At 39.4% G+C, this 19,767-nt stretch overlaps 2 protein-coding genes across 2 annotated transcripts in view; one reads left to right on the top strand and one right to left on the bottom strand.

Annotated features, from left to right (window-relative positions):
• Positions 1-1,294: 1,294 nt before the first annotated feature.
• On the bottom strand, positions 1,295-3,655 carry LOC109474716 (gastrula zinc finger protein XlCGF67.1-like). The gene is made up of 2 exons (XM_019775077.1): positions 3,627-3,655; positions 1,295-2,353 (listed from the first exon to the last, which is right to left on the bottom strand). The coding sequence occupies exon 2, from the start codon at positions 2,333-2,335 to the stop codon at positions 1,640-1,642; it is 696 nt and encodes a 231-aa protein (XP_019630636.1). The 5' UTR covers positions 2,336-2,353; positions 3,627-3,655; the 3' UTR covers positions 1,295-1,639.
• A 7,855-nt stretch (positions 3,656-11,510) lies between these two features.
• The window catches only part of LOC109474709 (carbohydrate sulfotransferase 10-like), a 15,066-nt gene continuing 6,809 nt past the window's right edge, over positions 11,511-19,767 (top strand). The window contains exons 1-4 of the mRNA XM_019775069.1: positions 11,511-11,521; positions 12,268-12,272; positions 14,200-14,285; positions 15,779-16,035. Of these exons, the coding sequence (XP_019630628.1) occupies positions 11,511-11,521; positions 12,268-12,272; positions 14,200-14,285; positions 15,779-16,035 (359 nt within the window). The remainder of the gene's footprint in view (positions 11,522-12,267; positions 12,273-14,199; positions 14,286-15,778; positions 16,036-19,767) is intronic.

Here is a 19,767-nt window from a genome sequence, read left to right on the forward strand (position 1 = left end):
GAGACAAGTGCATTTGAGATAACCACGGGAGATCTCCAGGGTGATAGTTCAGCTCATTATCTTTTCATCATTGTGCTTGATTATGTGTTAAGACTTCCCCTTGATAGACATGAAAACAAAGGAATTGAAATCAACCCACGAATGAGCCGAAGATATCCTGCCCATTTTTTAGCTGATTTACATTTTGCTGATTACCTCGCCATAGTTGCATAATTGATTAAGAATGCAGAGACTTTGTTATAGTCACTATAGGAATCCGCCTCCATTGTTGGACTTCATTGTAATGAATCGAAATTACAAATACTGTACTACAAAAGCTCAGATATTTGTCTGGGGCACTTATTAAAGAGCTGAAAACTTCAAATATCTAGGCTTCTACATTAAATACTTAAAATAAAAGATTTTAAACAAGAAACGCTGTGACCTGGGAAGCATGATTGAGCAGGAAACTGGAGTGTCTTATGTGGTGGCATAGAGCCTGGCTGATAGGCCGCTAATGTAGGTTTGTAAGACCTTGATGTTGGACCTGAGTGTAGAAACAAGGGCCAGTACATGGGTACAGGTAAAATTTATGTGGAAAAATAGATGCATTGTCACGAACGGAAGTGCATGCAGATATAGAAGATGAAGGAAGTAAAACATAAGTGAACTGTATCAACTCAACCTTTTTATTGAACGTCCAACAACGAGTAAAATCCTTTAACATAGGATTACATTTGGTAATACAACACGTACAGAACTTTCGCGTATACTACTGTAACAAACTTTATATACATAACGTTGATCAAAATCATTTAAAAAAAAGCGCAAGCCAGGATCCTCTACCAGGTCCCTTTATTTCAAAAGAACATCAAACTCTCTTGGCATGCTTAGATGGTACCGAATACTGATACCGCGGGGTCTTTTTTTCTAAGGCCATGTTGATTTGATTATATGGATGACATCCTCTGGGAACCCCAAAACTGATGCGAGCGCGCGAATAAAAAAACGTTTTGCAAAAAAAAAAAAAATTGCTTTCATGAAATCTACGTTGTTATGAAGGTCGAACCAATGACACAGAGTATGGTATGGCGAATAATCTACTCTTTAAATTCATTTCTTTGCATTTTAGTTTTTTGTTTGATTTTGGCATTCTACGACGTTGGAATCGTTTTCAAATATTTTTTTGCAACTTTCGGTATATATTTGCTCATTTTGCAACTGTTTTGTACAATTTACAGTGTGGTTGGGTATTTTTTTTTGAAACGGCCGAAAATTCATGCGCGCGCGGATGTCATCCATATAATCCAAATCAACATGGCCTAATGAGCGAAAAAAGGCAAACGTAAACAGATTAGCCCGGTACGGAAGCGCCCCCTCCCTTCGCCGGCATAGCAGAAAGAATGCCATTCTTTTAGTAGTTGTAAATCATACAGAAAAGTACTTTTGAAGTCCCTTGTCAACTTTAAGGGGTAATCATTTGTCTTCAAAGCTTATTTATTTTCCGTATTCGTGTGCTAATAAATTATTGTACTACAAAAGTACGTTGCTCCCTCCCCCGTGTGACCGAGCTGTTTGTACACTTCGTTTTTGTCCTGAACATCCGTGCAGCTGCGATACAATGCATTCAAAGAAGGCAGAACCTGCAGAAATTCTGTCGTTATGATTTTGAATACACTTTTAAATGTTTGTGTATCCGCAAATGCCTCTTCATATTGGACAGCGTAGTAAACTGCGCCGTACATGCTTTACAATTATACGGTTTTTCCCCTGTGTGGGTCCGAATGTGAGCCTTTAGATGAGATGACTGATTAAATATCTTGCTACAATATTTACAACTATATGGCTTTTCGCCAGTGTGGGTCCTCATGTGAACCTTCAGTACATTAAGATATCTAAACGGTGTGTTGCACGTTTTACAGCTGTATGGTTTTTCCCCTGTATGGATTCTCATGTGATCCTTAAGATGAGTCAGCTGTCTAAAGCATTTTGTACATTTTTCACATTGATACGGTTTTTCGCCAGTATGCGTCCTTATGTGTGCATTTAGGACATTACGGTTGCTAAAAAACCTGTTGCACTCCTTACAATGGTAAGGTTTTTCGCCCGTATGATGTCTTATGTGTGTCTTTAGGTTAGACAACGTGCTGAACTTCCTGCCGCACTCTTCACATCGATACGGCCTCTCTCCGGTATGGGTTCGCGTGTGTGTCTGAAGATGTCCCAGCTGATTAAAATGTCTGTTACACTCCTCACATCTGTAGACTCTGTCACGAGTTTGAGTCCGAGTGTGCGTGGTGCTGCACTTCCAATACTTGTTAGAACCTGCAGTATTAATTACATCTTTCTCCTGCATGTTGATACTATCTTGTTCCTGTAGAAAATATTAATGTTTGAACTTTAAAAACTATGTCCTAACTATGTAAAAAGTCATTTATTCATACATACACGAATACATTTCTGACATGGTATTTTAAGACAATTCAATAATTAAACAGCAAATTTTAGTATCAAACCATCACCATAATTTTCCATCGTCACTATCAATATGGAAGCAGATGTGAATGATAATGAACATAAGTGGAGGTTATCAATGAGTTGCCTTAACCAAACATTCTTTACCAAACATTAGGCCCTTCACTGATTTCTTTCCAGTGGTAAAATACGGATGCTGCGGGTAATTTCCCGATCATACTCCCCTGTCGAATCTTAGGTCTATTGACCCCAAAAGTTACCAAAAAAGTCCAACCAGACTGCAACATTCTCCCACGGCAGAGCTATCCCGCGGCAAATACGCCTTGGGATTAGCTCTGCCCCATTAGCCCCAGATTTGTCCTCTGCGGGGCCCGGTTTATAATATTCATGCTTGCCTTATTTGGCGAAAACCAATCAGCGCCCAGATTATCTAAATTCAACATGGCGGACATGTAAGCATGCCCATATCATATCTAAAAACTGACAAACAAAAGATGGAGGCATAACAAATACAATAACTAAAATCACGATAATCAAGTTATACCTAAAAAAAAAAACTACTTAAAAAGTAGGTTAATGTAGTGCCTCCAGAATGTGCTGAGGTTGTAACCGTCAGTTACCGTGAGTTAGCGTAGTGATGATCGAATTGTCACTGTAAAGCAGCCGAGTGACAAACGAGTACAATTGTTTCCTACGTCTGGAGTCAAAAGTGTCGATACTGAGGTTGGCAAATAGCAGGCTATTACTAGTGCTTCTGCTTTCAGAGAGCAGCAAGTTCAATGTCATATGTATTTATTTTAGTGGTGCCGCACTCAAGTGGAAAGCACTTATGTTGACGGCACCACTAAAATAAATACATGTCCTGTACCTTTTTCCATGTGAATGAATAAAAAAAAAGTTCAAGGCACTGTGGTACGCCACACGCAGTCTAGAAATAATACCCACACTATAGTCTGACCATATCTGAGAACAATACATGGGAGAGCAGTAGCTATTAAAAAGGATCCGTTTCACCTCAACTGAACTGTAGTGGAACCTACGTAGGAGCGAGTTCGCCCTAGAATAAAAACTTTGGGTTGCCTGTTTCGCTGGCTAAAATACAACACAGACCTCCCCCCACCTATCCTTACACTTAGGAAGGCGTCTCTGTTGTTAAGAAGCAGTGTCTGTACCGTGCGCTGTTGATGTTGACGATGCCGATTCAAACAATTCTTGCACGGCTGGCCCAAAAAATAGCCGACAGGATGTTTTCAGTTAACCCAAAAAAGCGATGTAAGCCGTGATGTGATTGGCCTACAGCTTCCCAGCAACCTTTGATCTTAGCTTTCCACTACCGAAAGCTATGCCTCTGATTGGCTAAAGCTTATCAGCCCGTTACAGTGGTTTGAAATGGGCAGTTTGCCAGGGGTGCTCCCTAATGGTAAGGAAGCACCCCTGGCGTTGGAGGTTGGACTGCAAGAGATAAAGAATTACAAAAACACAAAAGAATAAGGCAAATAAAAAAAAACCTTTTGTAGAGCAATGCATTCCTCCTATACCCGTAATATGTAGTAAAGTTAAATGTTTGTGTGTGGGTTTGGCGAGGATACCAGTAATATGATCCTGGTATATTGTTTAAGCCAATAGCAACGGTCCAAACGTACTAGATTACTAGTTTAATAACTTGTCTTTTCGTTAATATCCTTTGATATAGAACAATAGAAACATGAAAAAAAAGTTTTTTTAAGCTGACCCGGTCTCAACAAAGAGCTAGATGAAGGCATCGCCTATCCGGGGTGACTTTAGTGTCTCGCGGGGCACTTTAGCGGGAGCCATATCTCAGCAATCCTTGATCCCTAACTTCAATGTTTAACAATGTTAGGGCCTCTTTAGTACAGAGCAAAAACCTGGTAAGTTTAAAGGTTCAGGATCGGACTTTTTCAATTTTAAACGGCGATAAATAAAAAAAAATCGACGTGCGTAAATTATCCCACCGTTCAGCCTATGACTGGAACTATCAACATAGTTATTTAGTTGAATATATTTTTCTTTCGTTGGTTAAGAGCTGATACAAGATTTCCATGTGATGGTATTGACTTCATGTACTGCACTACTCATATGTATATGAGAATATGAATGTGAATTTATTGTAGCCAATCTTTGATGCTGTCTTAATCAAAGACCGCAATCAGTCGGGCACGGCATGGCGTGTAAAGGTTTTATGAAAAGGTTGTAATGTACGAATCAAACACCGACGTGCAACCTACGTTCCAACGTGCGTTAATCGGGGCTATATAACCGGCTGAGGCTGGGTGAAAACTTGGCACGAAATTGAAGCAGGCATTTTATCAAAATCATTGGATTTGAATTATTGCCTTACTTCGCCAGATGACAAGAATTCTTTAACTGTTTTTTTTTTTCGCAAACTAATGTTATTTTAAAAGGGTGGCTTAAGAGTCAGATTCTATCCATGCTGCACTTGACTATGGTAAAAATTTTATCTATAAAAGGAAAAAAAAACATTACCATAAACGCAGTGACAGTACCAGTCCACTCTAACACAGTGCAATCCTACTTACTAAATCAGCTTGCCAAACATCAATAAGACAATGTTACAATGGATGGGCCTAGCCTATCATTGTTATGACCAATCAGTGCCCGTCTATTGAAAACCCACAGGGATCTGTAGAGAAAAAAACAAGAGTTCCGAGATCTCATACCTCCATGAAATATGGGCTTGTTTTATCATACTTCATTTCAACATGTCCTCATTAATTATGCAAATGACCTCGAAATTAATATAATATATGTATAGTGGTGCTAACCGTCAAGTAACTTACACATGTCACGAGGTATAAAATTCCCATCATTCACCAATAAGGAGTCACAGAATTTTTACATTAATTATGCAAGTTAGGTCATAATTTGCATAATTGGTATCTGTTGATGTTCTGCCTGGAGTTATTGGCTTTTAAAGGTTTCGCCAGAAAGTTCCCCGCAGATCTAGGACAATGTGCTAGGGAGACCAAATTCACACCACTTATTTCTAAAAGGAAAAGCTATCTGTCACCTAAAAGTCAAGACCATAGCATGTTCAGGACAAAAGATACAAAAACCGGAAGTTCTACTGCAGTACCGAGGTCATCCACCAGGAGGCCCATATTTGACCTTGACCTTTGTCTTCCCAAGACGTACCATCATACCACATATAATGATAATCCATAAAGGCGTTATGAAGTTATGCTGACCACAAAGTTGCGAAAACACACACAGACACACACACACACAGACAGACACACACACACAGACAGACACACACACATGCATACAGACAGACACGCCAAAAACAATACCTTCATTTTTCATGAAGGTAAAAACTCCCTTTGTTTTACACGGTATTTAGGAAAGTGCTGCTGTAAAGCTTAAGTCACATTTGAAACGGCGCCCGTTCGGCATGTCCACGGCGTAGACGCCGGCTGGCGTCATGACGCCGAGCGTTTGCCGACTGTCAGGGTCACAATTAAATGATCCTTTACGGCTCCCTGTCGGGGCAAGGCTGTACTCCGGCCGGCGCTGAGGCAGCTTCCAATTAATATTAGTAAACGTTTGGTCCCCTCGGCGGCCGGCTTCTGTTAAGCGACGGTCACAACCCACCGTGCGTGCTTTTTGTCCGTACGTTTTTTGGGAGGCTACGTGTGCTACGTTTTTTTCTGAAAACGTGCGGAAGGAGTGGCATCGACGCACGTCACTCGCACGGTTTTGCAAGGTGTAAGAGTGTGGTCTGCACGTTACGTCTGGCCGTGAGCGGTTGCGTGCATTGTACGTTGCGCAAGTGGTAAGTGAGTTGTACGTGCTTACAACGCACGATCTCTGTGCGATTGCAACTTTACCGTAAGGAGGCCGTACTCTCACGTGCTTCTTCCGCACGACACTACGAGGCACGCGCGTCGCTCGTACTCGCACGCACGGGTGGTGAATCCGCAGACCGCACGTAGAAAAAGTTTTACATGCACTTAAAGTTTCTGCGTGCTCCCAAATCCGTAGGATTCCGTCCGGAGGTGGTACTCACCACGCACGGATGCCCTACGTTTGCCCACGTTTTTGCACGTAGACAGCACGCAGAAGCATGTACGGCGGGTTGTGACCGTCGCTTTAGAGAACCGTTCGGTGCCTGTTCAGTCTCCCATCTTGACCCGTGCGGCGTGTGGTAGGGTGCCGACCGGCTCTTGCAGTTCGGCCGGGCAGCTGTCAGGTCCCTGGCTGGGTCCAGAGGGGATACTGGCCCGTCCCTGGCGGGATCCCGACGGGCTCTCTCTCCCTCTCTCTCTCTCTATATATATATATATACTCTCTCTCTCTCTCTATATATATATATATATATATATATATATAAGCGCTGCACTGCCTGCCACTGTTCACTTGTTTTCTAATATACGACACGTCAAGTGAAGAGTACACTTACGTTGGCGATGCAGCGTTTAGTGCAACCTGCTAACAACATGCAAGCCCGTCTGAGGTTGAGATTGGCAATAGCTTTTTTGGTTGGTTTGTTTGTTTGTTTGTTTATTGCGATCTCCATTAAAATGGTTAATTCCATACTATTCTTCCTCGAGTCCAACATAAAATAAAATAACAAATAAATAACAAATAAGCATTACAAAATTATAATATTTCAGCAATGATTATAATAAATAGATCATACAAAAATTTGTTTAAATTATGACAAACCTGAAACAAAATCAGCATAGAGAAAAAAAAAGTGCATTGGAGGTCAGAGATCAATAATAGAAATCATATGTCAGAAATGAAAGTAATAATCGATGTACTTTCCAATCATTGGAAAATTGAAGTAACAAAACAGTAAACAAATAGTTGAACTGACATAAAAAATAACAAAATATAAATAACTCAAATGCAACAATCTATGTGCAACAGAATGCCATTCCTTAAATCAAGTGATTAAACAAAAGACAAAAGAAAAGAGCTCGCAGCTTCATACCTAAATCAATCGATATTCCAACAACAAAATTCTGTTACCACCACAGAGAAAGGGGTGAGCCCTTGTCTATGTGTGTTTTCACCCAGTCATTTACTGTGATCTTAAACGTTGGCTGGTTTGCTATGATCAAAGGAGGTGGGAGGATGATCCGCTCCAGAAAATTCCGTCTTTCTAGCCACGTTGGACCGAGCCATCCAGTTTTTGTGTACAGAATCCTGTTACAAGTACTTTTGAGTGCCGTTTGCATATGGGAAAGAGACACAGAGGATTCAGGGGCAGCCAAACTGGCAGCAGCTCTGAGGAAAATACGAACACACCAACTCTGTTGTACATTTGTAAAATGATGAGCGATAAATAAATTAAGTTAACTCGCCCCCATTTTTTAGCATTTTTGGTGTGTAGGTAGCTGAGAGAGATGTACAAAATTAGATGTGATTTATGCAAATGAATACTTAATTTGCAAAATCAAGGACGAAATTCTGTATGGCAGTGTTTTATTTGATATTACTTTTATGAGTGTAATGTATTTAATTAATGGGAGATGAACGATCAACAGATACTAATTATGCAAATAACGACCCAATTTGCATGACCAATGTGAAATTCTGTGATTCCTTATTGGTGAATGATGTGGATTGGAAACCTTGTAACATGTGTAAGTTACTTAAAGGTTAACATCACTATGCATATATCATGTTGATGTATAGGCTATTTGCGTAATGGTCTGTTCCAGACCGAACGCATCGAATCCACTGTTCTATTTCGAACACCTCCGTCAAACTCATCGCGGGAAATCTAAAAGCAGCCGAGTTGATGTCTGCTTGATAAAGACTCCTTGTTTTACATGTGAAACTGAATTTGTCACATTGCATGCACTTTCAAGTTGCTTAAGGACGTTCTGTTATTCTTCCAGGTGTTTATAATCTATCATTATTGTTTATGTCTGTGTTTGCGTGCTTATTTTTCTACTTGTACCACAAATCCCTTTATAAGTTGCGCCCTCCCTCGTGAGTCCCCGTGAGTTTTTACTTCCCATTTCGTTTTTTTCCCGAGCTTGTATGCAGCTATGATGTATGCAGCAAATGCCGTGGAAAACCTGTTACAGATAAACGTACTCTGTTTCACACATGTATCGGCTGTTAGTCATCAACCGGGCACTTTTGTCCACCTACCGTGTGATGTTATGCGGCCATTCCCGCGTATGTATTGACCAAAATATTTTGCTCTCAATGAAACTACCTCTGTTCCCTCCTAAAATAATTCTACTCTGCGGATGTACCGTTCAACAAATACAGATTAACCAATTTTTTGTTGTTTCCTGGGAGAGTTTTTCGCTGCCGAAAAATCGACCGTAAAGATGGGCTGCAAATCGGACATTCTGGCGGGGGTAGACGGTACGGCCCTTCCCGCGCTCATTTTGACGGAGGTGTTCGAGTTGCTAGGGCGTTGCTAAGGGGGGGCGTGGCTTATGGAACGGTCCATTATGACATGTTGAAATTACTTATTTCGTGCGCTGGTCTTTATGCAATAGCGTCTTCTGTATGTGTATAATTCAAAATACTTGGTCTTTGATTGACTGCTGGTAAACTATTGTTACTTGTGTCACGGCTTTAATGCAACGTCTACCTTTCTCCGTTAGGGGTCGCTTATGTACATCTTCTATGCCTTATTCAAAAGCCTACTCGGAAATCACATGACCACACTTTGTATCGTGTTGTTGCCGTCATGTATGCATCACTTTCAAAGTGTTTGCAAAGCTTTAACTGGCTTACATCTTAAATTTAATGGTGCGCTAACCTGCGAGCGGGAATATATAGGTATGTTTAATATTGATACATGTTTTCTAATATTTCTGATATTTGACTTTAGATTCAAGGTTTGAAAGATGTGGGTCATCGTTTGCTATATTAACTATTGATCAATCTACGACATTCTGCAACAAGAAACATCTACGAATATCAGATTTCATCAGATTGCTTCACCAAATTTCTATTCTTTTTTAAATACAACGTCCATATAAATGTCTATAGTCATCACATTAAATCTATAAACTGTCGCATTCAGAGGATTTAACGGCCACCTGGCCCCAGGAATATTTTTTTTTTTCATTAAATGGTTCGACATCTATAAAAGTGCACTAAGTTAGGTATTATAATACAGATGTTTGAAGTGTTATGTTGCCCATCAAAATTATCAAACGTCGCAAGATGCGTTACATGAAAATACGGTTTAAGAACATAGCATATAATGTGGACCTCACAAGCCAATCAACAGTAGGGGCTTGTAATTCTTTAGCATACCATAAATACATGACTAAAATATTCCTGAAGTTACTTCTTCTAAATCCTGTCCTTTTTAAAGTGAGACTGAAATGACATTTAGCAAAATGTAGTTCGGGTTAGTACCCTTAAAAGATATATTCCTGATCTGTCATATAAGCCTGATTTTTTTTAAGTTACGTGAAGTGGATAAGCGGCTTAGGGGACTGATAACCAGTTCAAGAAGTCACAGGCTCGATTACATGCACTCCTGGCTAAAGTGGTACCAGAAATTACCAAATATTAAGCTGAAAATATTGTGTCTTTGACATGTAATATGTCTTTAGAATGTTATTCAATATTTTGAATAGGATGATTTGAATAATAAATTCTGGGAGTTTTTATTGCTTTTAAAAGACCTACAATGCACATTTATAGTTGCGCCAATGTTCCAATTTCAAAATATCATATCAAATAAATTTATAAAAGTACCGGATGTATAGAGTTTTCTAATGAATTATAGTAATTAGGTCTTTATTTGCATAACTTCTATTTAATGATGTCATACCAAAATAGTGAAAATACATTGTGCTGTTCCTTTCTAGACTTATCTGTTTTTAAAGATGTAATTAGAAATCCCCTTTAAGTCTCAGAACAAGCTGTCATGGAGACCAAACACAAAGTTGTTTCTGACAGGAAAATGTATCTGTCACCAAAATATCATGTCCAGAAAAAAAAAGAAAGTTCTGCAAGGTAGGCCATTAGGGGGCCCAGATTTGACCTTAGCCTTTTTCTTCCTAAGATATAAGGATTTTACTAATGGAAAGGAGCAAGAGAGAATGACTAAGCACGGCGGTCAATTTCTACGGTAAAGTTTCCAATTCTACGGAAGGGTATCAGGTTACCGGGGTTCCACGTGCGGCTTCCGTGCAGCCAGTCTCAACAGTAAACATTTTGTTAAGCAATAATCAACAGTTTCTCGGGGACTCCCTTGTCCAAATGTGATAAAATCCGCACTGCATATACCTCAAATTCTGTTGTTTTTATTACATGGATTAAATGTGTGTGAAGTCACTCTCAACGCGTCGAATGCCTATTCTAGAACAATCGACGTCAATAACCAAACAACTGATTTAAATCGACCCCCAAATATCCCAGAAAATCCCACATTTTTGCATTTTAGAGACCTGTATAACAAAATTAAGATTTGAGTCGGACAGTTTTCTCTATTTCAAAGTGAAAGTCTTGCTTAGGCTGAAAAAAATCGCCAAAAATGCACTTTTTCAACTTCCAAGACCGATAATTCCAGAATGCCGCCATCTTTAACAAATCCGTCCGACACAGATCAAGATTTTTGTCTTGCCTACAATTTAAAGTGTTTCCGAGGTAAATTGAATTTTTTTTTTTTTGCGGTTTAAATACCATGTTTGCACGCATGTCAGGTCGTGTGAGTAAGTGCAGGGGGTAACTTATATCCCCGTAAACAACAATAACGATCCTCAAGGTCACACACGATAACGGCAGTAGCTTCGTTACATGTTACATATCCACTATAAAACAGGGAATAGGTATACTGTCCCGAGATTGGTTTATATTTGTGAAAAGGTAAATATTTTACCGTTGGGCGGTACCCGTGAAAAAACGGGCTTAAAACCGCGGGTTTACTGTACATGACCGTGGGTGACCCCGGATCGAACGAACGTTCATATCGTCATATCGAACATGATTCGGTTCGAATGACGTCATATTGAACATGATTCGGTTCGATTAAAAGGGCCCAAATTTTGACCCATTTGGGCCCAAATTTGACCATCGTGAAGATGCTGGGAACGTAAGAAATCCATCTGTTTTACAAAACACCATAGTTTGCCATAGAATTATATTTTTGTTTCAATCGTACTTTTATTTCATTAAAATATCAACTTGGCTGCTTTTCATTGAGGTTGTAAAGATTCAGGTAACATCTATCAGGAAGTTTTTTATTTGGTTTATTTAGCTTATTCCAGTCATTTTATTTAGGACAAAGTGAGATCTTTTCTTTATATCTCATCTTGTAAATCATTTTTCTACAGTCACCTTAACAAGCAATGAAGCTGTACAGCGGTGTCCAAGTACTATTGGCAGCTGGTTTTCTTCTTGTTGTTTTATACCTTGGATTTGAAAAAAAGTTTGAAAAATCAATGGTAATTAAGCCAAATCAGATGTCGACGGGGCTTAGTTTTGACATTAAAGGTGAGTGCCACTGCCTAAGTAATTCATATGTGTTTGTTTCTACAATATTAATATCATCATGAAAGTTCATCTGTGTTGTTAGTTACATGTAAAAAGTTAAGACTTTTGGTCCAACACAAAAAATTCTCTCACCTAGAGCTTTCGACCAGTCATTCTGGTTTTCCTCAGTAGACTGACCCTGTGAGGCTTGTCACGTGGCTTCTTTGAAGTGTGACGTCAACACTGGGGCCGACATCGTCTACCAGATACCTTTGACCCAGTGTTGACGTCACACTTCAAAGAATCCACGTGACGAGCTTCACTTGGTCAGTCTACTGAGGAAGACCAGAGTGACTGGTCGAAAGCTCTAGGTGTGAGAGTTTTTTTTTGTGTTGGACCAAAAGTCTTAACTTTAAACAAATATTAATACCATTTAAAAAGAAAAGTTTAGAGGTATTTGCATGGTTGAAATAAACGGGCTTGAAATGTTAACTGTATCTAGGAAACCTAATTCACAATTATTTGGAAAAAAAATGGACTAAGATTGGGTCGCTTGATTTTATTCAATTTAGGTAATGTTAATTTGATTATACGGATGACATCGTGTGTTTCCAATAAAAAAATAATAATAATAAATTGACTAAAGTGTTAACCGTACAAAATAAGCAACTAGATGTCGTATGTTACAAAAGAAAAGGATTGGAAAACGATAGTAATGTCACAGAGTGCCTAAATCAAGTCATTTAAAGAAGAAATTGAAAAAAAAGAAGACTACTAATATTCGCCATACCATGATCTGTGTGTTTAGTCATTGGCCAACCTTTATAACAGTACAACAACCACCTGGCAGATGGAACTCGTTAGCCAAGGCAGGCAGTCCACCTAGGGAAAGGATACCCTGACTTCAAATCACCAACTACCACTCTTACATTTTAATTCAACACCCCGCTAAATGGCTGCAGTTCAGTTGTGGCCAGGACGTTATGTTCACATCCCTCCTGGCGTAACGCGGCTGAACCGAGAGGGAGAACGTGAAGCTTGGGCAACCCACGCTCTCTATCGAACCTCCTTTCTTCTAATCCCTTAACCACTTGCCCAGGACTTAATAGCTCTACCTTTTTCTTTCTTGTAAAAGACCTGCGGCGATGGGCGAGTGGTGACGGCGGCAGGTGTAAGATGGCGCTGGAAGCCGCTAGCCACGGACCCACACACAGGCGGTCAGAACTGGATGGTCGCTCTCTGCTCACATGAGGCAAGGGCAGGGTTCGGCAGCCATTCTGATGTCGGAACAGCCGTCTTAATGGTCAGAGAAATCAATAATCACCTCATGGTGATGAGACTCCCCCTGAAAGGGAAGATGCAGTTGACGCTCATCAGTGCGTATGCCCCGACCATGAGCTTTGCACAAGAGCAGAAAGAGCTATTCTATGAGAATCTTGCACACCTGCTGCTCACTGTACCCAGGCATGACAAGGTGCTACTAATGGGAGACTTCAATGCTCGTGTGGGCAGTGACTCCCAGTCTTGTTCAGGTGTCTTCGGACCCCATTGTATAATAAGGGGAAACATAAATGGTCAGATGCTCCAAACACTCTGTTCTGAGCATGACCTTCTAATCACGAACACCCTGTACCAGTTATCTGACATCTACAAGGTCACCTGGATGCACCCTCGCTCAAAGCGTTGGCACCAAATTGATTTCATCATAACAAGGCGGCAAGACATTGGAGATGTGAGCATTACAAGGGCAATGAGAGGAGCTGACTGTTGGACTGATCACACTTTGTTGAGATCAAAGCTCTCCTTCTCAACCGCAAATGCATGTCTCCAAACTCTCACATCCTGATACTGGGAAACTGCTAGCAACAAAACTCCGTGAGCAGATAAAGAAACTACCCACTGAAAGCAACCCAGAGAAAGCGTGGAAAAACTTTCGCAAAGTAATATACGGCACATCCAAACGCACACTAGGGCACATCAAGCGCAAACACCAGGACTGGTTTGATAACAACAATGAAGAAATTACCAGCCTCCTCTGGCAGAAGCAAGAAGCCCTCACGAGCTGGCTGAATGACAAGAACTCTACCGCAAAACATAAGCACCTTAGGAGTAAAGTCCAGACTTGCGTGACCCTCGAAGTTCGTCAGCATCATCAGGTCTTTTCACGATGGCATGCGTTGTAGGAAATGATACAGATACGAAAGAAAGATGTACCCCGAGGATACTTATAAAATGTAAACACGCAATGTCCTTTTGTTTTGTCATGTTAACAAGTTCTCTTTTCTTTTCTATTTATAGACAAAAGACAATCTGTTGAAATAACACAATTCGAAAGAAAGGCGTTACTAAGGAAATATTGCAGAGAGCATTTTGACAAAAAGACGGTAAGTAAAATGGTAAGTAAACGATGCAAAAAGCTCGAGTTTGCATTTTTACTGCGGTTTCCAGATTTTTAAATAACAGATGTAATATTTTGTACTATTTTTCTTTTGTCCCAATACCACCAATTTAGTATTCGAAAAAAGAAGGCTACATAAAAAGCTCATACACTTTCGATGAAGTATCAAGTTTGAATTGTTGTCAGTAGTATTCACTTTTCCAGGAAAATAATAAAATGTAACAATTCTATGTAATAATTGTAATATAGTATCAAAATAATATGTAAAATCGATGTCAAAATCAAGCCATTATATAGGTATAGTTTTTATCTAACAAGGGAAGTAAACTATGTTTCAGTATTTTTTTTTTAAATTTTGAGTGTTTGTAATGTCTTTGTTGACCTATGGTATGCCCGGGTCGCTTGCTTTGTGTTTTTGTTACTTAATAAGGACGCCCTTAGATAACGGGAAGAGCTATTCTCGGTCTCTGTCCAAAACTTGCGGGATGGGTGGTTATAAAAGCTTCATTTATATCATTTATTGGCCTGTCTGAAAAGGATATGCTAAACGTAACAACTAAAATTAAAACAACAATATTTCTAGAATATTAAGGTTTACATTAAGGGAATTCTTGACCTCGTGATCTTTTTACAAGAAAAGAGTAATTAAAGTTTAAGGGAAGAACCTGGAGATAATTACATGGCTAAGTATCCTGGAATCCTGGAGTCATCGAACTAACAGGTATTAGAATCTTATTTTTGTATTGATAAAAATAACAGTGTGCTATAATTGACGAGTATGTGCGATTTAACATAAAACTGTACAACTGATAATATCTAAACTACTGCAATCTGCAAAATGTTAAAAACCTGTTGTCAAGGCCACAAGAAACATTATGAACTTAAAATATGCATTGGAGGTGCAATTTTCTGCCCACTTTAAATGTTACAAACGTACAAGATAAGAAAGTTTGATATCACCAATAATTGGCTAGTGAGTGCCTTCAACATTTAAATATTACATTACAACCTTATTTACATAAGTTATAAGATAAACTTAATAATAGAATTTTAAAAGTTCTAATCATATCATTGAGTATTCGAATTCTTGTTTTTGTTTTAATAACAAAGCTCAAGCTACCTAGTGCTGTATACATGTAGTAATGCAACACCCATGCCTAAAATACAATACATGTTTTACCATCTAAGATTTTAATTAAAAATGACTTTTCTCATCATTTATCAGATTAGTATATTCTCAAGACGTTCACAAATAAGATTAGTTAATTTATGATCCATGTTCATTTTTAAGCTAAATTCAAATTCGTCAAAATTAAATCAAAAATGAATTTTTTGTGCAAATTGAAAATTGTGTTCTAGATAGTCTTTTAGTCGCATCAAAATGTGTTGATTAAACGGTGTTCATAAAAAGTGTTATAAGATCTTAAGGCCTGATACTACACCTCTTCTGTTATTGCATAAAGTTGCTTTTTCTTTCAGGTGTTTCCACCGAAATCACGCTTTGTTGTCAGTGAAAAGTACAAGTTGTTGTATTGCCAAGTGTTTAAAACCGGAAGCACCACGACGTTAACCATTTTACACAACCTTGAACATGGGGAGGAAAGATCGACCAAGGAGATGAGAGACAAGCTGGACACGTTGCCCTTCAAACGGCTAAACGATTATACTAATAAGGAGGTCCGTAACATCTTGGAAACATACACCAAACTTCTTATTACTCGTAACCCGTTAGAGAGGTGGGTACTTTAAAGTCCAAATTACACACACTATAAAATATAAAATTTAATATTATGAAAAACTTAAACTGTTATCCAACTCAAAATTTGACACCAGAAATTTTAGACTGAATCACTCAGTCTACCTCAGCTATCTCATCATCATAGCTTCTCGCCAATCCACTCCAGCCAGTTCCGCGCTGCTTCATTGGCCTCCTGGAGATCTGTGTCTGTGTAGGTAGGACCAAGCCTGCAACCGTGCATCAGACCATATCTGACCCAAATGCTCTGGACACGTGATTTTTCCCACGTGTAACGTCAGCAAAGGGCCAAAGGTTGTCTGAAGTCGATATCGCCCCCAATCCCGGTTGAGCGATGGTTGAAGTGCCCTGATGTATATGGCCTCTTTTATGCCTCTCTTGAAGTAGTCCTGTTCGGTATCCAGGATTCTGACCCCCTCCAGATCCACTGTGTGTCCCGGTGATTCTATGTGGATGTGCTGTGACACCTCAGATGCAACAGAACTGGGTCGTCTATGCTCTAGAAACCTTGTTTTTACTAAGCGCTCAGTTTTCCCGATATAAGTTTCCCGACAGCGGCCTCTATTAGTGTTTCCCTGGCAACTTATGTGGTAGATAACCCCAAATTTGTTTTCCTTGGTCCACAGCATTTGGGTCAGATAGGTGATTCAGTCGAAAATTTCTGGTGATTCAAATTTTGAGTTGGAGAACAGTTTTTCATAATGTAATTTACCAACTCAGATAAACTTTAATGCTGATATAAATTTAATATTATATCATGTTAATCGCAGGATAATCGCAGTAGAACAATTTCTCAAGTGGCATTTACAACATGTTATTTATTATTAATATAGTCATATTGTCTTTCCTCGTGTTTCTTCTTCTCTGTCGTCGTCTTCCTCTCCTGCCATATCTTTAAATGGATTCAATTTCTTCATTTTGGGGTTAAATAACCTAAATTATGGTATGGAAGTACAGTGGGCAAATACCCCCAGGCGTTTTTTTTTTTTCATTTTTGTGATACAGGCTTTTAGAAAGGATTTACTTGGGCTTTTTTGCTGCGTTATAGAAAATGTACTACAGCAGTTTGTTACCGTATTTGGGTATGACTCATCAAAAGAGCATGCAGTGCAAGTAACCAATAGGCATGCATGTTTCCTCTATTTTTCTTGCTGATTGGCTGTTGGGATTTGAATGGATTAACTCAATTAACACCTGTACTTAGCCATTCCATATTGACAGTATGAACAAGTATTTTGGTAGGTAAAGCACAGGCCACGAAATACGCATCAATTTACGTGGGACGTTCTGCGGGAGAGTGCGGGACGTCCTACGGGAGAATGCGGTACGTTCTGCGGGAGAGTGCGGTACGTCCCGCAAAATTTCACAGATCTTTCGCAAAACTGTCCACTGGTAATGGGAAACGCCACTGCGAAACTTCTGCGTAGTAAAAAAACTTTCGCTAGATTTCGGTCGTCAATGAGCAGTCTTTGTATTCTGAGATTTACATTCCACGTTTATTTTCACGTATTTGTTGATAATTTGTGGATGGACAATACGCGGGATTAAAGCAGCGCGGCGGGTTAACGCGGTCTCGGCCGTGGGCGATCGATGTTTACCATTTGATACTCTGAGCTTGTTCCGACTCGTGTGATTCCAATAAATATTTCACCTAACTACGAACTAGTTGGAAGGATGATAGGTGCTTGGATGCCTGTTTGATTTAACAAAACAAATTCCGACGCTAAAACTGCCAGATATTTTGCTCTTCTCCGTTAGAACAACGCAAGCCGGAGGTCAATGACCTGCTCCCCACAAGTAAACAAACGCGGCTTAATACGTAATGTGTATCGTCGGTGCGTGCGCACCAAGGTATCAACAATTTTCCACAATCTTCAACGACTATAATCTACAACTTGTATTATCTAGTAGGTTCTGTCATCAATTTCCGAAGAATCACCAACATTGAAGAATGTACAGATTCAGGCGTGCGTTCGTTTGTTATTGCTGAGAACATCGTAAGACGGCTTCGAGGCAAATTTTCCTAAACTGAGGGTCGAGGGCTTGCATGCCAGACATTTTTCAAAGATTGGACAGGGCGGGGCTGTAATATCAAAGGAGCCGCCGGATTCTGCTAGCCGGGTTGATCAAGGGGGTTCAAAAGCAAACCTTATAAATAAAGAAGGAAATCTCCTAGATAGGAGAGGTTGACGTACGGAGTTGTGGAATAGAAGGGGGCTTATACATACATGGCTATACATGAATCTGTTCATTACAAATGTAGGTCTCAATATATCCGAATCCAAGATCGCTATATTTACAAATTGTACGATTTTTAAGGATCAAAATTGTCCGGCATTTCTGGGCGCACGTTACAAAGCGCCCTCTCCCACTCGAGTGCTCCACTGCGGGATATTGCGGGACGTCTGCGGAATATTGCGGCCGCGGTACGTCCAGCAGAACTTGATGCGTATTTTGTGGCCTGTACTGTACATGTATGTCAAGCTTTCCTGCTCCAGCATTGGAATGTGAGACAAAAACGCTTCTTTTTATCTTGCTTGAAAATCAACAGTTTGCCTTATGCAATTAAAAATCCTTATACCAATAGTGTGGGGGATAGCTATCCAACATATTGTCACTTCATTCTATAATATAAAATCCTTATATCATTCAGTGTAAAGAATTGTTTTCCCTTGTGTTTCTCCGTCTTTCCCTGTACTCGTAAAATGTTCTCCTTCTTTCCTTGTACTCGTAAAATGTGGTGTAGCCATCCGTTACATTTGCTCCAAAGCAAACGTTGACCTTTCTAGTTTAATAAGGTATCGGAATAGGTTAAAACCATCAGTCAGAATAAAACAAATACTCGCAAACGATTATACACAACAACCACCTAATAGCCGCATCCAGAACCTAGCCTACCACACATGTACTTAAGCAACGGCCTATTACACAGTATCATAGAAATAGGGGTGTTTCGAAAATATGCATGTTACTCAATATAAAAACTTCTTCGGTAAAAAGAAAAAAAGTGCATCATCGCGGACATAACTTAAAACCTCCTTCCCAATTACAAAGAAATACAACGAAGAGAACCATGACTTTTATCTGCGAACACATTGATGATCGGCTCACCATTTAAAGTTTGCACAGCTCTTAATAAAAGTCCACATCATGGTCGGTTTAGGGTTAGAAGAAACCGTTTAGTATGTATTTTCGTATTAATGGCATAGACATCCAGAGAATGTCTTCTAGTCAAAGTCAATCATAACAAAAGTGTAAGCGTCGTATGACGTAATACAACGTCCTTATGCTGTGAGTTATGTACAATCCTTCAATATATGCTATTCTCATATATAAAAAAATACGTTAAATAAAATTATATACAATAAAACAACGACAATCCATAATAGGGATACAAGAAGGCTCTGACTGCCCCATGAGGCGGACGACACGGGATCCCCAAAGTCTTAGACAAATTAATGACCATAGATATCCATTATGTTTTTAATATACGTAACAAATATCCATTCTAGGGTTCGCATTTTCAAAAATTAAAACCTATTATGTACTCGATATATGCAAAAATTACATCCTATACGTATTTAAAGGCACTGGCTTCCACATACTATAACTGACTAACACAAACATTTTAAATCAAGTAAGGAGAGAATCCATTGATACACTTGTTTAGTTATGACTTGTTTGTCAAGCAATATACAATATTCGATGGTAA

Source organism: Branchiostoma belcheri, unplaced genomic scaffold, assembly GCF_001625305.1.
Source record: "Branchiostoma belcheri isolate BF01 breed outbred unplaced genomic scaffold, Haploidv18h27 scaffold311, whole genome shotgun sequence".
NCBI lineage: Eukaryota > Metazoa > Chordata > Leptocardii > Amphioxiformes > Branchiostomatidae > Branchiostoma > Branchiostoma belcheri.

Bases quoted from the DNA above. Each gene is read 5' to 3' on its own strand.
- LOC109474716 (XM_019775077.1), bottom strand. From the start codon at position 2,335: ATGCAGGAGAAAGATGTAATTAATACTGCAGGTTCTAACAAGTATTGG.